The sequence below is a fragment of the Bos mutus genome, chromosome 12 (assembly GCF_027580195.1).
Source record: "Bos mutus isolate GX-2022 chromosome 12, NWIPB_WYAK_1.1, whole genome shotgun sequence".
Lineage (NCBI taxonomy): Eukaryota > Metazoa > Chordata > Mammalia > Artiodactyla > Bovidae > Bos > Bos mutus.
In genome coordinates, this window is record NC_091628.1 from 18219664 (window position 1) to 18237648 (window position 17985).

At 41.8% G+C, this 17985-nt stretch overlaps 1 protein-coding gene across 10 annotated transcripts in view; it reads right to left on the reverse strand.

Annotated features, from left to right (window-relative positions):
* The window catches only part of RCBTB2 (RCC1 and BTB domain containing protein 2), a 43484-nt gene extending 30517 nt beyond the window's left edge, over positions 1-12967 (reverse strand). For 2 of the 10 annotated variants that reach the window (XM_070380312.1, XM_070380308.1), the window contains exon 1: positions 12809-12967. Coding sequence is in view for 5 of the 10 variants with exons in the window: in XM_070380306.1 (XP_070236407.1) it covers positions 335-397 (63 nt within the window). In the remaining 5 variants the exon portion in view is untranslated. Of the gene's footprint in view, positions 1-334; positions 413-1069; positions 1163-4135; positions 4152-12451; positions 12607-12808 lie in introns of those variants that run through there. The other 8 variants (XM_070380306.1, XM_070380302.1, XM_070380305.1 and 5 more) reach the window with 8 other exon arrangements.
* Positions 12968-17985: the final 5018 nt, after the last annotated feature.

Genomic DNA, 17985 nt, shown 5'->3' on the forward strand with positions numbered 1-17985 from the left:
ACAGTCCATGGGGTTATAAACAGTTGGACTCAACTGAGAGACTAAACAGCATTATCTGTGGAAGTAGGGGTGGCCTCCTCCTCATCCAGCTCAAACGTCACCACCTCTGGGAACCCCTCCTCTAACCCTCGGACAATCCCCACATTCCCTGCTGGCCCCCAGGCATTCTGCACATCCACAACAGTGAGCTGCCAGCATCTTAGCCACTACACTGTGAGCCCCGCAAAGAAAGACACTATCTCACTGATCTTCCTATTGAATGACCAACAGATGTTTGACAAAGTTTCTTTTACATGACAGAAAATACATGCTCCACGGGCATGATTTTTCTAACCTTGCCACTTTTTCCATAGAGAGCATAGAGAAGGAAAAGTTCATCTTCCACATAGTCCTCCATGGTTCTGTGTAGTCCCTGAGGAAAAAGTATGTAGTAAAATCAGGATACCATGTGTCGAGTGAAACTGGATAGGTTAAAATTACTTTACTTCTAATTAATGCTTCCCTGATAGTTCAGTTAGTAAAGAATCCGCCTGCAATGCAGGAGACCCCGGTTCGATTCCTGGGTCAGGAAGATCTGCTGGAGAAGGGATAGGCTACCCACTCCAGTATTCTTGGGCTTCCCCTGTGGCTCAGCTGGTAAAGAATCCGCCTGCAACGTGGGAGACCTGGGTTCAATCCCTAGGTTGGGAAGATCCCCCTGGAGAAGGGAAAGGCTACCCACTCCAGTATTCTGGCCTGCAGAGTTTCATCGACTATAAAGCCATGGGGTCGCAGAGTCAAACACGATGGAGTGACTTTCACTTTTCACTTTTCTAGTTAACAGAGAAAAGAAGCTAAGTTTCAAATATAGTGAAGGGAATTAAGTTTGGGGCATGGGCGTTAACAGCTATAAAACATAAAAATGTTTTAACTGTTGTTCTCTGATGAGAATCCTTCAGCAGAGGTATGTAAAATAATCCCAGGATAAACGTATATTCCCTAGTAGAAGATAAACATCTACTAGGGAATGAGTAGAAAATTTTCATTTCAGAGTTTACTTCCTAGAGATAAGAAAAAATAAATTTTGGACCTTGGTCAAACTTCCTCTGGGACTGGAAAGTTCCAAATCTCTGTGAAGAGCAGACTTATCAATTCTCAGCTTCACTGAAGAATATATGATTTGCTAAGTGGGGAAAAAAAATGAATGAATGAAAAGGACAAAAGGATGAATGAACAAATGTGACTGTGTTACCTTAGACCTTAACAAAAAATCTGATAAAACAGCCGCCAAGCATGTAGCCATTGCACTGAATGTTTTTGCCTTAATTAACTGTCTCCACAATTACTACCTTCTACCACATACAAGTAACAGCAGAAGCAGCCCTGTCACAAAATATGCAGGATGTCTGGGATCTGGTTAAACTGTTACACAATTATCACTAAAAATAAATAGGAATAAATATTCTCTCTCCCCCTAAAAGCAATTTAATATAATCATGTCAAACAATGTTGACACTCTGATTTACTAGGTTGGCTTCTATTTACTCAGATAAAACCCAGAATTCAAGTGCTAACATCGGAACATCTTTCTTGAAGTTTGTTACCTACAAGCAGTTAGAGCCTAGCAATAGATAAAAGCAATCATCAAAATAAGAGTAACTCTTAAAAGTGTACTTATCGATGTTTTATATTCACTTGAGGATACTGGTAAAATTATGTTTTCTTCAGCTGTAAAAAGGTCTCTTAGCATATACAGAATAATAAATGATACCTTCAGAATAACAGTTACTCAAACTATGGCAATAATACAAATCATTACTTCTCATGTTTGGAAAAAATACACTTGTTGAGAAAAGGATCACTTAGACTTTCCTCACTTATAAATTTATAAAATTTGATCTGGCTGCCAATATGGAAAAAATCATTTCATGTGGCAGTTATTCCTATATCATCTATCTTCTCTATTAATCTGCAAGCTCCTTCCGAGAGGGGACCATGAGCCCACACACTGTAACTAGAGAGTAGCCCCTGCTCTCTGCAACTAGAGAAAAGACTGCGCAGCAACGGAGATCCAGCACAGCCGAAGATAAATAGGTAAGTTATAACAAAATAGAAAAAAAGGGAGGGGATCATGACCCAGTCACTGCTATTACCACCACAACACACGGCTCAGAGGAAAACATAAGATATTTGTTGAAAGCATCTTTTGAATACACCCTTTTGTTGACTGCAGACAGTCTATACTGGAGTTTCTTCTCTTTTTGCCTCATCCTAACTGGAAAGATCTTTTCCATAGCTGCCCCCAGTTTATTGGAATAAAAGATAAAAAGATAGGTGAGGGAAGAGAAGACAAAGGAGAAGAGCAGAGGAAGGGAATTCAAAGGCAAAAAAAAGAAACAAGAGAAAGAAACCAGATCTAATTAGAGAACTGACTGCCTCTTGCTGGACTTCAGGACACCTTTGTTCCTAGTAGAAGGAAATCCTGCTAATATGCTGAGATCACGCCACAGTAATCCTGGGGTTTGTTTTGTTTCCCCACCACATCCCTCCACCACTGTAGATAACTAATTTCACTGGTTTCTGGTTTGCTTCTGTTTCTTTTTGCAAAATAAGTATATATATTTATGTGTTTTTATTTCCCAATTCCTCCTTATACAAAAAATAGCATACTTCACATACTCTTTTGCAATCTATTTTTTTCACCTAACAATGTATCCTGGAAAGTACTCTGTATCAGCTAATAGAAAATTTTAAATACCAGCATATCCTGGGTGCTCAAGGAAACAAAAAAATAGCTCTTCTCAGTGTCTTTGATTAATTGCAACTATCTTAACTCTTTAAAAATTGGAATGGTGTAAAACAGGCCATTCCATTTATTTGACTAATCAGGTTAAGACATAATTACATGTATGGCAGATGAAAATTACCATACTCAAAGAAATCACATTCAGTAAGATTCAATTAACACTAAATATAATATTAACTTCATTTTTGTCAGAATGCCTTTGAAGATTTAAAAATGGTTCACAATTAATTACTATTATGCAGTACTATGAAAAAAAAGTCAAAATCTGTAGCACTGTGGAAAATGGGTTTTGTTTTTCTTTTTTCTGGTCTTGTTGCATATTACAGCATCTTAGTTCTCTAATCAGGGATTGGACGCACACCCAAGGCAGTGTGTGGAGTCGCAACCACTGGACCACCAGGGAATTCCCTGGTTGGTTTTTTAACATTATTCCGATGTGATATAAATATAATAGAGAAAACTAGCTTCCCCAGTTTACACTACTTGAAGAATATAGTTTGTGGAATATATGTGCAGATTATAATCATCTCATCTTGTTATCTATTTGATTTCACCTAGCTATTATTAATAACAATGTTATAGTAATATATCAACATATACATCTTAAAATTCATTAATACACATATAGAATACCACATCAATGATGGGATAAATATGAATTCTAAATAACAGGAACAATAATAATAGTTAAAATAAATAGTTACCCAAACTATTGCCAAACACTAAGTGCCTTATCTCATTTAATCTTTATAATAGCCAAAAGAAACAGATATCATCATTGCCTCTGTTTAACAGACATATTTCAATACTTTGACCAACAGTCACCAGCCAGGCAGGGTTGGAGCCAGGATTCATTTCAATGCCCTCGATCTTGGGACTTTCCCCTGTACTGCAGGGATATTTTAAGTTTTCTTGTGTACATTACAGATGGTTTCATTTTGTACTGACTGGTTGGGAATATTCCCTCCAAAAATGTTTGTATCTGATTGTTTTAAATTTCTGGAGCCCAGTATTCAGTCATCTTTAATCCCCTTCCTTCTAGATTTTTGTGAAGTTGTATTCTAGAGTAAGGTTAATGTGACTGAAAACAGAAATACATAAATAAATTCTATTACAGAAAAATAGAAAAGAAAAGGAACATACCATCTTGCATAGAACATACCACTGGCTTCAAAAAGCCAGTATTTATCTGAGAAAAATATAGTTTAAAAATCGTATCAGTTAAATTTACTATTAGAAAGTCAGCAATTGAGGTGCTCAATTATAAAAAGAATTAATATTATAAAATATAACTTTCAGATATTATAAGTTTGGGGACAAGGCCTCAACAATATGGACACTGAAACTTACCAAAAGACACTTAAGGTTTAATCTACAGTATTTCAACACAGAAAGTGCAAGGGAAACCATCTGGAAAAGGAAAAAAGCAAACTTTTCAAATTTTGGAAGAAGGTATAGAAAATATCTTTACGATCTTAGGGCAGGGAAGGATTTCTTAACTGAGACACAAAAGCACAAACCACGAAGAAAAGACTGGTAAATTTTACCACACTAACGCTTAAACCTTTGGCATTATAAAAGACAAAATGAACAAAAGGAAAAACATGCCACAGAGTTGTAAAACATATTTTCAACATATATAACTGATAGCTGGCAAATAATTTGTATCCATAATATATAAAGAATACCCAAAAGCAGAAAAAGAAAGACAAACAATCCAATTTAGAAATGGGAAAAGGACAGAGGCAAGGCACAGAAGAAGAAATTAACAAACATATCCACAGAATGTATCATGGAAATGTAATCACAATGAGATAGAACTCACCAATCAGATCTGCAAAATTAAAGGGGATAATACACAGTGTTAGTGAGGATAAAGATCAAAAGGCACATTTTACTCATATTACTGGAAGGAATGTAAACTGGTACAATTACTTTTAGAGCAACTTAACAATATTTAGCGGAGAAGGCAATGGCACCCCACTCCAGTACTCTTGCCTGGAGAATCCATGGACGGAGGAGCCCGGTGGGCTGCAGTCCATGGGGTCGCTAAGAGTCCAACACGACTTTCACTTTTTACTTTCATGCATTGGAGAAGGAAATGGCAACCCACTCCAGTGTTCTTGCCTGGAGAATCCCAGGGACAGGGAAGCCTGGTGGGCTGCCATCTATGGGGTTGCACAGAGTCGGACACGACTGAAGCGACAGCAGCAGCAACAATATTTAGACCAGAACAGTATCTTTCAAGCTTTTTTGATACATATCTGTACCTGAAACAAAAGTTTCACAAAATAATTCTTACCCTTGCTACATGAGATACTAAGGGATATCCTCTTTCCTATTTTTTTCTATTTTACATTATTCTATTCTACCCGGGAGATAGTGAAGGGCTCCAGGAGATAGTAAAGGACAGGGAAGTCTGGCATGCTACAGTTCACAGGGTCACAAAGAGTCGGATACAACTCAGCGACTGGACAACAGTTCTACTCCTACCCTAATTTATCCTTTTCTATTTAATTTTACAATGTTGGTTTCAGCCCACTAAGATAACTTCAAGATCATTAACAAGTCACGTCCTGGAAAACATTAGGCTAGATGAAATTCTAGAGCATATACAAAATTGTTTGCAATAGGAAAACATTAGAAATAGTGCATAGAACTGATCAACAGGCTCCATCAACAAAATTTACAAATTGTACATACTGCACAACAATTAAATTATCTAGAATCAACACAGATTAGTCTCCAAAACAATTCTGATCAAAAATCACTGTCATAGAATAATGCATATGATACACTATTTGATAAAGTTTTAAACATGCAGAAAACAATACTATTTTAATGTGTAATGGATATTGACATACCCATGGCTGGACTTTGATGGAAATGTTTTCATAACAAAGTTCAGACCAGAGGTAATGCCAAAGGCAAAATTTGCCACGTAATTCTATCAATGAATTAGTGTAATTTGGTTTTTCCAATTGACAAGAAAATCTTCAAGATTTTAAGCTTAAGTTAATCATCGGAGTATGAAGGAAGGATACAGTTACCCAACAGTAAGGAAAACAAAATTGCAGAATCAGAATAAACCACTCTAATACTGTCTTTACCATGAACATAGGAATTCAATGAAGGCTTGATACTGACAATTCATAAACCACAATTTCTTTCATCATAAGATAAAATTCTACCAACAGCACAGGAAGATATTAACTCAATAACATAGAAAAAGGAGAGTATCTTAAAACGCCAGGGAAGAAGGATCTGAAATAGGAAAAAAGTGCATTACAACGTGATTTTACTTCTGCTCTCACTCTGCTTGCAAATTTCCCCCGTTTCTGAACAGGAGGGAGCCCCAGGGCAGAGGCTGGCATTTGCACCGGGAAACTCTTCTTCACAGTGACAGTGTCATGGCAAAAGATCATCCCATATGATACCCACAATATATGCTGCTTTACTGTTTTCTCCTTATGTGTATTTTGGGATACATAACTTGGCTCATGTATTTACTGAATTACTCAAATTAAAAAGTGCCTTGTGCTTTGAAAAATAGTTTCTTATGCATTTCCTCATTTTGTTGAAATGTAATGAAAGAACAATGTTATTATGGAATTTTAACATACTGATATTTTGCCTTGCAATATAAAAAGAAATAGAAGAATAAGTACCTTTTCCAGCCAGAAGCTCCTGCTACTGACATCTGCCTTCAGAGGTTCCAAACAAGACACTCAAGAGCCAATGTTCCAAGTTTTTTAAGAGTAATTTTCGTTTTTTCCGCCACACCACATGGCATGTGGGGTCTTAGCTCCCTGACCAGGAATCGAACCTGTGGCCCCTGCAGTGGAAGCACAGAGTCCTAACCGCTAGACCACCAGCGAATTCCCATAAGAGTAACTTCCAAAACCAAATATATATCAACTTAGGTAATCTTTTGCATGACATTTCCTACTTTGGCTGTTTCTCTTAAACTTGTATAGTTCAATAATTTATTTCTAAACTATCCCTGTTTGGGACAGATAACTCCTTTCTGTACATACTGTATTTTGAGAGTTTTATCTGTACTTTTAATAATAACACAGTTAAAGATCAGTGGACAGGACGACAGTCTTTCAGTAACTGAACACAATAAACATACTCATTCCTAATCCTCTTGAAGAACAGATCAAATAATTCATTTTTCTGTACAAAGCATATAATAAGCAATCTCTACATGTTATTACTGGTAATCAGTATTATTCAGTGTTTGTTAATATGGCAATGTGTCATATTACTTGATAATACCTCTGACCTAATTAATTAAACTGATAAATGGACATTCATTTGCCTAATTCATTCAACAGATATTGATTTAGTGCCTGCAGGAGGCACTAAATTGAAAGCAAATATGTAAAAAAATAAAAATAACATGGAGCAAAAGGATATCCAGCTCATAGCTGCCTGTGTCAATATTACCCCAACCCAGTAGTAAGCATGGGCCTTAAGCACTAATAAACTAGACACACTATCTATCAGAGAATGCATTTTCCATGGGAATTGTTATTGTGCAGTTAATTAGAAGCTCCTAAATGCCGGTACCTGTTCTCTAGAAGTGATCCCAGAAGAAAAATGAAAAATAAGAAAATTATTTTTTTGCAGAGAAAGCCTCAAAGCTCAGTTGGTAAAGAATCCGCCGGCAATGCAGGAGACCCTGGTTCGATTCCTGGGTCAGGAAGATCCCCTGGAGAAGGGAAAGGCTACCCACTCCAGTATTCTGGCCTGGAGAATTCCATGGAGAAGTCCATGGGGGTCACAAAGAGTTGGACACGACTGAGAATAAGCCCAGTGTCATACATTTTCAAAATTCAACTTCACAGTATGAAATCAACTCTAAAGCTATGCTGGAGAAACTTAATATATAAAAAAGTTTTCTTGCAATACAACGCTCAACGCTTTTTCAACAAATCTGCCTATCTGGGCAACACAGCTGATGATGCTTTTATAATCAAAGAAATAGGGCATGAAGGAAAACCAATGTCTTTTAGGACACCAGCATACAGCTTACAGAATCAGTGTGTTAATGAGCTCCAGACCAAGTAAATGTCAATGGAGTAATGATGGTGCCCACCTGCATGCTTACCTGAGCCCTTAAATGGTACGTCTTCTGAAAGTTAGAAGTAATATAAAAATGTATAAATGTAATATAAGATAATTAAACATGATCCCAATTATCCCTTGCCAAAAAGAATGGTAGGCATAACTTACCTCCACTTGAATGAGGTGTCATAAACCAATGACAGTAAGATCCCTCCTATAAAACTGCCAACTAAAGTGGGTCAATTATAGACAGGATGGACAAGACTGAAAAACTAAAGGCCCAACTAAAACCAAAGCACAACTTCAAAGGGAATGGTATTGCCACATGTTTAAGATAAACAGCAAAATGACTTATGAAACACAGAAACACAGTTGCCATTTTAATGATTTCACTGTAAACAGTTTCCAAATTTCACAAAGACTGATGAAGCAGATCTTCAATCCAAAGCAAAGTTGCATTTAGTTGGAAGAGATTACCGAGCTCATCAGCATTGATCTTTTCAGAGAAGCACAGCAAAAGTGCCACTTTCAAATATGAAAAATCATCAACATTAACTATACAAATATTTTTAGATTGCAGCTCAAGACGGTAAAGAATCTGCCCACAATGCAGGAGACCTGGGTTTGATCTCTGGGTCAGGAAGACCTCCTGGAGAAGGGAATGACTACCACTCCAGTATTCTTGCTTGGAGAATACCATGGAAAGAGGAACCAGAGTCGGACACAACTGAGCAACTAACACTTTTACTTTCACACACTAGCTAAAATGAACAGGTACTTGAGACATTTGTAAATCCATTTGAAATTTAGATCCTTATAGATCTAATATAATTTTTTTAAGCCCTTTAACATGCCTATTAAAAAGCATCCTGTTAAAGATCTCTGCCCCACAATGTAACTTTAACATGGCCTTCAACAAGGCCAACAACCCTTAGCCTTGGCTCATTTCCATTTGCAATTCACACTGTTCAGTCAAATACACTCAGCATAATACAGAATATATTATAATGTGATCACAATTCATGATTTACTCACATACTATCATCCACTGGTACATGTCAGCTCAAAATGTCTTCCATGGGGACATATACATACTAGATATGAGTTCAGGTTAGATCAGCAAGGCTGAGATATATAAAAAGTACACTCCAATGTCAGATTAATGCTGAAAAAAACTATTATGTCTTAAATTCCCTGGAGACTTTCATGTTAAGATGAGCTCGCCACGTGAATCAGACAAATGTCCCTTCTGAATAATGAAAGCAAGGAGGATCCTACCAGCCTTCCATTGAAGGACACTATGAATATCCCTTTCAGAGAAGGAAGTTTACCTGCTCCTTTTAAGTAAATATCCGCATTTAGGGCTGCCCTGGTGGCCCAGTGGTTAAGAATCCACTTGCCAATGCAGTGGACACAGGTTTGATCCCTGGTCCGGGAAGAGCCCACACGCCACGGGGCAACTCAGCCTGTGCATCACAACTACTGAAGCCGGTGTGCCTAGCAAGAGAAACCACGGCCGTGAGAAGCCTGAGCACGGTAACAAAGAATAGCCTCTGCGCAACAGTGAAGACCTGTGCAGCCAAAAACAAACAAGCAAACGTATTAAAAAAAAAACAAAACCTCATTCAGCCCTCCATGTTCAGCTTTGAACAGGAGTCCCTGATGTCACACTGCAACCCTGATCATTCCATTCCATAATTCCACTCCCTTTCAAAGAGATTCTCAAATCTTTCCTGGTCAATTCTGATTTACAGGAAGTCAATTTCAGTAAACCTCAAAGGTAACAGCATCCTAGGGGCATTTTAATTTCACTTTAGCCATGTGATAAATCCAAAATTAAATATGACAAACTCCTAGAGTCATCAGCAAATCCCCTGGGTACTCTACATTTATAGTTCTAGATTAATAGCTTTTGATGTTTAAACACAGTGTCTGTAATCCACTTAAGTAAAGGACCCAAAGGGAAAAACACTTCACTTTCTAAAACTGTTCCTCTCTATCAGCCTCTTTCTCTAAGCATCCTTTAATTATGTACTGCAATTTGGCCAGGCTTGTCTGGTTCATTGAGAAACCTCTAAGAGCAATAATTTAGTACCTTAAAGCATGACGTCATATCAGGTGACTCTGCAACACAGTTTCAAATAAAGAAAATCAATGACTACTCATACAAAACAACTTCACCTGGTCATCCATAGTCAGAGGGACATAAAGAAAACAACTGCAAAGTGCAGTAAAATGTGAAGAGAATACACATTTTTTCCTCCACCCATCTGCAGTATTTGTTTGGTTCATCTTATCCATTCAAGAGCCCACTCTCTTCATCTGATGTGCTGCATTAAACTGTAAAACCATGAATATTGTGAAGTTTTTGGAAAAGATTTTTTTTCACCTATCACAAAGGACAGTTACATTAGCCACAATGGACATGCTGTGGGGTCCCATGAAATACACAGTAGAGAATGGTGGGGAAAAAAAGTTTTCCCAGAAAGATAATTCAATTCTAAAAACCAGTTCTCCACCATGAATGTCACCTTCAGTCTATCCTTCAGACTTAGCATAACCACGCTGTTTAAAACTGCAACCCACATCTAAATTCTCACTTCCTTTTCTCTGCCCTCCTTTTTTTCATTTTTTTATAGCCCTTACAATTTTCTAGCACAATAAATAATTAAATCATTCTCTGCTAGAATTTAAGCTCCAGAGGAAAGAGATCTTTGTCTATTTTGTTCACTGACTTACTCTAAACACCTAAGACAATCTTATACAAACCAGTCTCTCAGAAAATGTTTTTTGAATGAATGAATGAATTTACATTGCGGCTTCAGTATAAAATATTCTAGAGCTAAATACCAATTTCATGTGCACAGTTAACAAAATCTACTGGGACTTCCCTTCTGGTCCAGTGGCTAGGACTCCATGCTTTCAATGAAGGGGGTCCATGTTCCATCCTTGTCAGGGAGCTACATCTCACACGCCTCCACTAAGAGATTACATTTTGCAACTAAAGATCTCACATGCAGCAACAAAGACAGACGATCCCAAGTGCCACAACCAAGACCCAGGGCAGACAAACTAATAAATAAATGTTAAAAAAAAAAAAAAAAGACAGTGATAGGTGCTACAAAGCCAAATAGAGGATTAAAAAAAAAAAAGCCTAAGGGGATGGTGAGTGAGAGAAGTGCCTTTGTAGATGAGGTAGTCACCTTTGAAGTGATGGCAGTTAATTGGGTGCCATGCAGATTTGGGTAGAACGGTTAAGTGAACTTTGAGTATGGAGAAAATGCTGAGGATGGAGGCAGATTTGGTAAGTCCAGAAACAACAGTAAGGCCTGTGCAGAATGAGTGGAGTGTGCAAGAATGTGGTATCCATTACTTCTTCGTGCATGGGTGCTAAGTCCCTTCAGTCCTGTCAGACTCTGCGAACCTATGGACTGTAGCTAGCCAGGCTCCTCCTTCCATGGGATTCTCCAGGCAAGAATCCTGGAGTGGACTGCCATTTCCTTTTCCTTCCCCACCCAGAACCAGGGTCTCCTAGGTCTCCTGCACTGGCACATGGGTTCTTTACCACCAGCGCCACCTGGGAAGCCCCCTATTGCTTTTACCCACACTTAATACCGTGTATATCGCCTAACGCCCTGGAAAAGAGATTACATTTCACCTAGAGTACTCAGATTCTCTGATAGTAAATGCTTCTATTCCAGCCTCCAAACAGCTGTATCAGCACATCATATCAGATTACAAGGCACACAGCAATATTGTTAAAAATCATTTCAAGAACAGCCACAGGAGTCACGAAACTGACCTAGGTACTACTGCCCCGGAAGGTGCAAAGCCAAGTAGGAACGTAGTACTAGAAAGGTGTGAAGCTAGGAGGCTCAGTGAACATCAAACAGTGACTGTCACTTCCTAGTTAGGGGGAAAGATCTTCGTGGCAAAGCACTGTTTGAGAACTCTACTCCCTTTTACTCAGCTCTGACAAAGATTAAGTCGCCAAGCGCAGTACCAGTCAGTTCTTCGACATGCGTTTTGTTACAGTCCTGGGCTCGAACTGTTCAGACATATTATGTAATTTCCCAAAGAACAAAAAGCAAAAAGTTCCCTTTGAACTCGCCTTCCAACTCAGGAAGTTCTTTCTCCACCTGGGCGGAGCACTTGGAAAGTTTTTAGCGTCTCAAAAAATCTCTGCTTCCAGGGCAAGTATCTTCCAGCTTAAAATAAAGACTGAAGGCTATTTCTCCCCACCCCCCCAAAGCAGTTCCCAAACAGCTTGGCCTAGCTTTTAGTCAGACTTCCTGCACTATCCCTTGACCGAATGTTGAAGGCAAAGTGAGTTTAGCGCGCCGGTTCGGGCCCGGAAGCTGGGGGAAATAGAGATGTACAGGACGGGAACCCAAGATTGAGTGACGGAAACGAAAACCGCAGCTTCAAGGAGGTGCGGAGAGCGGGAAAGAAAGGCGAAGCCCCGAGGCAGTTGCCTCACCCGCGCTAGCCTAAAGAGAAAAAGCCTCCAGGCGGGTGACGAGCCCTGGCGAGACGCCACACGCGACCCTCCCGGGGCCGCGCCACTTCCGCTAGTGACTCACGCATGCGCACCTCACGCCGCCTCGGTCTGAGACCTGGGTCGGGGTACGATCCCAGGGCCGCGCGCCGTGCCACCGCCCGCGGCTGTGCGCACGCACGCCGACACCTGAGCCCCAGTACCGGGCAAGAGTGTCGCCCCCGAGCCCCGCGCCCAGGCCTCGCCGGAGGACTTGCGCACGCGCAGACACGCCTAAGCAAGCGGCCCCGGGCGGGGCTCTCGCCCCAGGGGCTACTCTCACAGCTGCCGCGCCCCGAGGTCGGGCAGCGGGGGGCAGGGAGAGGTGGCTTCCCGCTGTGGGGATCTGCGAGGGGCCGGATTCGAGCCCGGCACCCCCTCCTGACTTCCTGCGCCATCCCCTCTGCCCTTACCTCAACGCAGGCCCGAACCACATCCGCTTGGCCTCCCGGGTCGCCGTTACTGCTCGGTTGGGGGACCGGCGCAACAACCAGCTGGCGCCTCCCCCAGAAGCAGCCGGGCCTCGGCGGGATGCGCCCGGATGCCCGATCGCGGAGGGAAGAGGGGGGAGCGGACCCGAGGGGAGGGGAGGGGAGGGGGCCGGGCGATGGCGCCTCGCCCCTCCTCCCCGCTGCCCCCCTGCCGCCCCCGCCCCCGCCCCCTTTCTCGCCTGTGAAAGGACCCCTAGTACTGGGCACCGGTTACCCCGCTGTGTGCACCTCTGCCCTTTTCTCAGGGATTCCCCTGTGGACACACCCCACCTTCTCCAGGCTTCTGGTCCCCAAAGTCTTGGGAATTCGGAGATGCCTGACCCGGAAGGATGAGGCGCACAAAAGATGCTGGGGCAACCTCTTGTAGAGTCCCTCTCCCCAAGCCAGTGCTGGCTTTTCGACTGGTGGTCCCTCCATTAGGGAGTTCAGATCACTTCTACACACGGTTTCCCTGCTTTCCCTTCACTGCTGTGGGGCTGAAGTCCTGTACCTTTCTAATCCAAAGGCCGAAATAATGGGTGATGGGAGCTGAGGCGGTGACGTAGGTAGGTTAAGGTTACGTTGGGTCCTTTGGAACAACCGTGCTCTCCGTTTATTGATCTGCAGTCATTTCTTGTATTACACTGCACTTCTCTTGGTCTTCGTAGATTTTCGTAAAATGCATCACAGCTTTATGTGTGTGCTGTTAGTCGCTCAGTCGTTTCCGACTCTGCAACCCCATGGAGTGCAGCCGGCCAGGTTCCTCTGTCCATGGGATTCTCCAGGCAAGAATACTGGGGTGGGTTGCCATTCCCTTCTCCAGGGGATCTTCCCCACCCAAGGACTGAACCCCGGTCTCCTGCACTGCAGCCAGGTTCACAGCTTTATAATGTGCAATAATTTCTTCCACCTTTCTACAGTGACTTTGGGCCTAAGTGGGTTTTGGTATTGATGAAATGCGCTGTAACTGATGTTGTTAAGCTGTTCCTATGAAGTAAACTGGTTTCTTTTACACTGGTTTTTTAACACAGATTTTGAGGTAGGAGATAGATGGGCTCCAGGTTGGAAATTTACAATCAGTCACACTTCTGCTTACAATTTTTGAGATAAGGGATAGATGGGCTCCAGTTGAGGAATTCACAGCCAACAAAAACAGGATACATAGCTGCCGGGGACCAACCCCAGCTGATCCAGGGTATTCGAAGGAGAGACGGCCTAGGCGACTATTTATATGCTAATTAGAGATATAGAGAACAATAGAATGAAGATAGCTCAGTAGGAAAATTCAGTGGAGAAAAGAAGCTGAGTAGCTTGGTTTACGCGGGAGACCAATAAAACTTCAAGACAAGAAGTTTGCACCACTTACGTAGGCCGCAGGCGCCCTCTCGAATAGCGGAAGGTGTCTCACCCTAGACACCTTCTCGAGTGGGTCTTAGAAGCCCAGGCATGATTAGTAAGCGTGGTGGGTTCCGCGCTCCAGATGGAGACTCAGCTGGAAGTTAAAGGGAAGAATGACATGGGGAGACCAAGCGCTGGTGAACAAGGCCCATAGCTTTATTTTTAACAGGGGCTTTTATACCCTAAGTTACACATAGAGGATAATAGGGGATGCAAAGTCAGCAGTCTTTGGTTCTTATCAAAAACCAAGGTTTCTTTCCTGCAAATGTATCGTATACAAATGGTTTAGGTGATTTACATCATCTTCTGGCCAGAAGGCCTACTAACATTTTATGACTCTCGACAAGGACTTATCAACAAAGACTTATTTTCTCTAAGAGTAATTATTTCAAGGTTTGGCACCATCTTCCAAAGATAAAATTGCATTCCTATAGGGCGGATGTGTAATGGGTTTACAACAAAGAAAGAATTTATTACCTTAAGGGTCTAAAGTTACTAACACCAAGGCCACTACTTATTTTTTCTACATACCCACTATTAATTGATACATATTCAAGGATACAATTCAGGGGATGTGAAAACTTGGCAACAAGCATTGACTCATCAATGAAATCCTTTACTAGTTTATTCTGACAGTTTTTAACTCTCTGAGAGGCTCTAAGCTATTTGAATATCTTAAGCTTCCCATGCCTCTCGAGGCTGGGAGACTGTAAACAATCGTATGCATAGCTGCAGGAGTCCGGGTAAACTTGTCAGGCGAGTTAGAGAGCCATCAGAGGGGTTTGGATTTAAACACTCCTAATTGCCCAGGAACTTTATTAATTGGAGCTGTAAGTTAACTCTTTGACAGAGAGAGAGAGATGGTGGTAGGGGACAGCCCCCAGTAAAGTCAGAGGTGAGAGCACAAAGCAATAAAGTAGGCAGACTCTGGTTTTTTGGGGGAAAATGCTCGAGAATATCCGGGGGGACTCCTGAGGCTCGATCCCGCCTTTGCGTATGCCGAGCCTCCTTCCTCATGACCTTTGTCACGAGTGCAATGCCTCACCGGCTCCCCGCACATAGCCAGTCTTTGTCTCTCACCTCAGGGGAATAATCATTGCGAGGACAAAGAAAGGAAAAAAAAAAACCCTGTCTGATAAGGGAGACACTGCACATGTGCAGAAAGGCTCCTTGTAGTCAAAAGTCAGAGGCTAATGAGTCTTCAAGGCTATAATGAGCCTTGCTCCTCCCAGAAGCCTTCATTTCAGAAATCCATCTTGGCTAGGCTGCGCATGGTCACCCCAGGGAAGGGTCCTGAGACAAAATAACCAGAGAGGGGCAGAGCAACGTGACTGGTCTGAGACCCGGAAAACTGCCCCTTTATGAAACTGCCCCTTTATGAAGGATTTAAACTTCCCAAAGGCGTGATTCTTTCTCTCAGCTCTCCATGTACCTTTCCACATGTATTTTTCTTTTCAATAAACTTTTTAATTTACTCTTTACCTTCTGCCTCCTCATCTGAATTTGTTCTTGACTAGGCAGGCAAGACTAGGGACTTTTAGCCCTAACTCCTGGCTCCTGTGGTCCGGTGGTTAGGGCTCCCGGTTTGGGAAACTCAGACCTTGCTTCCAGCCACCGCTCACTGCTGTTTGCTTGCAAGCTGTCACTTACTGCTGCACACATCTGAAATGTTTGACACAGGTTCGAAGTTCAAATGATTTACCAAAAGCAGCATAGCCTCATGGAGTAATTGAGATTTCAACTCAGAATGACCATGTCAGTCTTTTGTGTGGTTTGGCTTTTGTCATATCATTGAAGAAGCATCATTCTGGAACATCTAACCACTTTTATGGCAGGTGCTATAGTTGGCAGGCATTACGTCTATCATCAGATCATAGTCCTCTGAGCCCCACGGGGCTTGCATTTATTTGATTTTATGGGATATGAGCTGAACAGAAGTGACGAAATTGCATAAGACAAAGTCCCCCCACCCCACCCCACCCCACCAAACAACTAATTATCCTTTGGCTTGCTTTTTTTGGGTGCACTGCTCAGCTTGTGGTATTTTAGTTCCCTGACCAGAGGTTGAACCCAGGCCCTGGCAGTGAGAGCCCAACATCCTAACCACATTCCATGCCCTGGAATGATGGGGAGTTCCCCCTTTTGGCCTTTTGATATAAACTAATAAAACTGTAAGTGAAAGTTCAGCTTGGAATTTTTATTTGAAAAGGATAATCAAAAGGAACTCCTTCAAGAGTGTTTATCTAAGGGGGAGGGTGGCCAGATGAGGTGGGGTTATCACTTAAACTTACCTTCCTTATACAATTACTTGTGATGTTTCTATCTCACTAGATTGTGAAACTCTTGAGGGCATAAGAAAGAAAGAAAATGAAGTTGCTCAGTCGTGTCCAATTCTTTGCAACCCCATGGACTGTAGCCCACAAAGCTCCTCCATCCATGGAATTTTCCAGCAAGAGTACTGGAGTGGATTGCTATTTCCTTCTCCAGGGGATCTTCCTGACTTAGGGATCAAACCCAGGTTTCCTTCACTGCAGGGAAATGCTTCACCGTCTGAGCCACCAGAGAAGCACCCTTGAGGGGATAGATCTTGCCTTATTATGTATGTATCATAAAATGCTTAAGAATTGTTTGTGGAATCAAATTAACCTTGATTATGTGCCTTTTACTTCTCTGTAGCTCAAACGGTAAAGAATCTTCCTGCAAGGCAGGAGACCAGGGTTTGATCCCTGAGTTGGGAAAGTTCCTCTGGAGAAGGGAATGGCAATCCACTCCAGTATTCTTGCCTGGAGAATTCCATGGATGGAGAAGGCTGGCAGGCTACAGTTCATGGGGTCCCAAAGAGTCAGACACGACTGAGTGACTAACACAGTATGTGCCTTTGGGTCCTCAAATATGCTTTGCTACTACATGAAAAGACCTAAACATAAACGTGAATCCATAGTCTACTTTCATTTGGGATGGTTTGTGCCAGTTCTCCTGGACCTGATAGCCTGGTTAGACACACCTCTTAAGTGTTCAGTTCAGTTCAGTTGCTCAGTCGTGTCCAAGTCTTTGCGACCCCATGGACTTCAGCAAACCAGGCTTCCCTGTCCATCACCAACTTCTGGAGCTTACTCAGACTCATGTCCATCAAGTCGGTGATGTCATCCAACCATCTCATCCTCTGTCGTCCCCTTCTTCTCCTGCCTTCGATCTTTCCCAGCATCAGGGTCTTTTCCAATGAGTCAGTTCTTCCATCTGGTGGCCAAAGTATTAGAGTTTCAGCTTCAGCATCAGTCCTTCCAATGAATATTCAGGACTGATTTCCTTTACTATTGATTGGTTGGGTCTCCTTACAGTCCGAAGGACTCTCAAGAGCCTTCTCCAACACCACAGTTCAAAAGCATCAATTCTTCAGTGCTCAGCTTTGTTTATAGTCCAACTCTCACATTCATACATGACTACTGGAAAAACCATAGCCTTGGCTAAATGGACCTTTGTTGGCAAAGTTATGTCTTTGCTTTTTAGTATGGTGTCTAGGTTGGTCATAGCTTTTCTTCCAAGGAGCAATTGTCTTTTAATTTCGTGGCTGCAGTCACCATCTGCAGTGATTTTGGAGCCCAAAAAACTAAAGTCTCTCACTGTTTATATTATTTCCCCATCTATTTGCCATGAAGTGTTGGGACTGGATGCCATGGTCTTAGTTTTCTGAATGTTGAGTTTTAAACCAACTTTTTCACTCT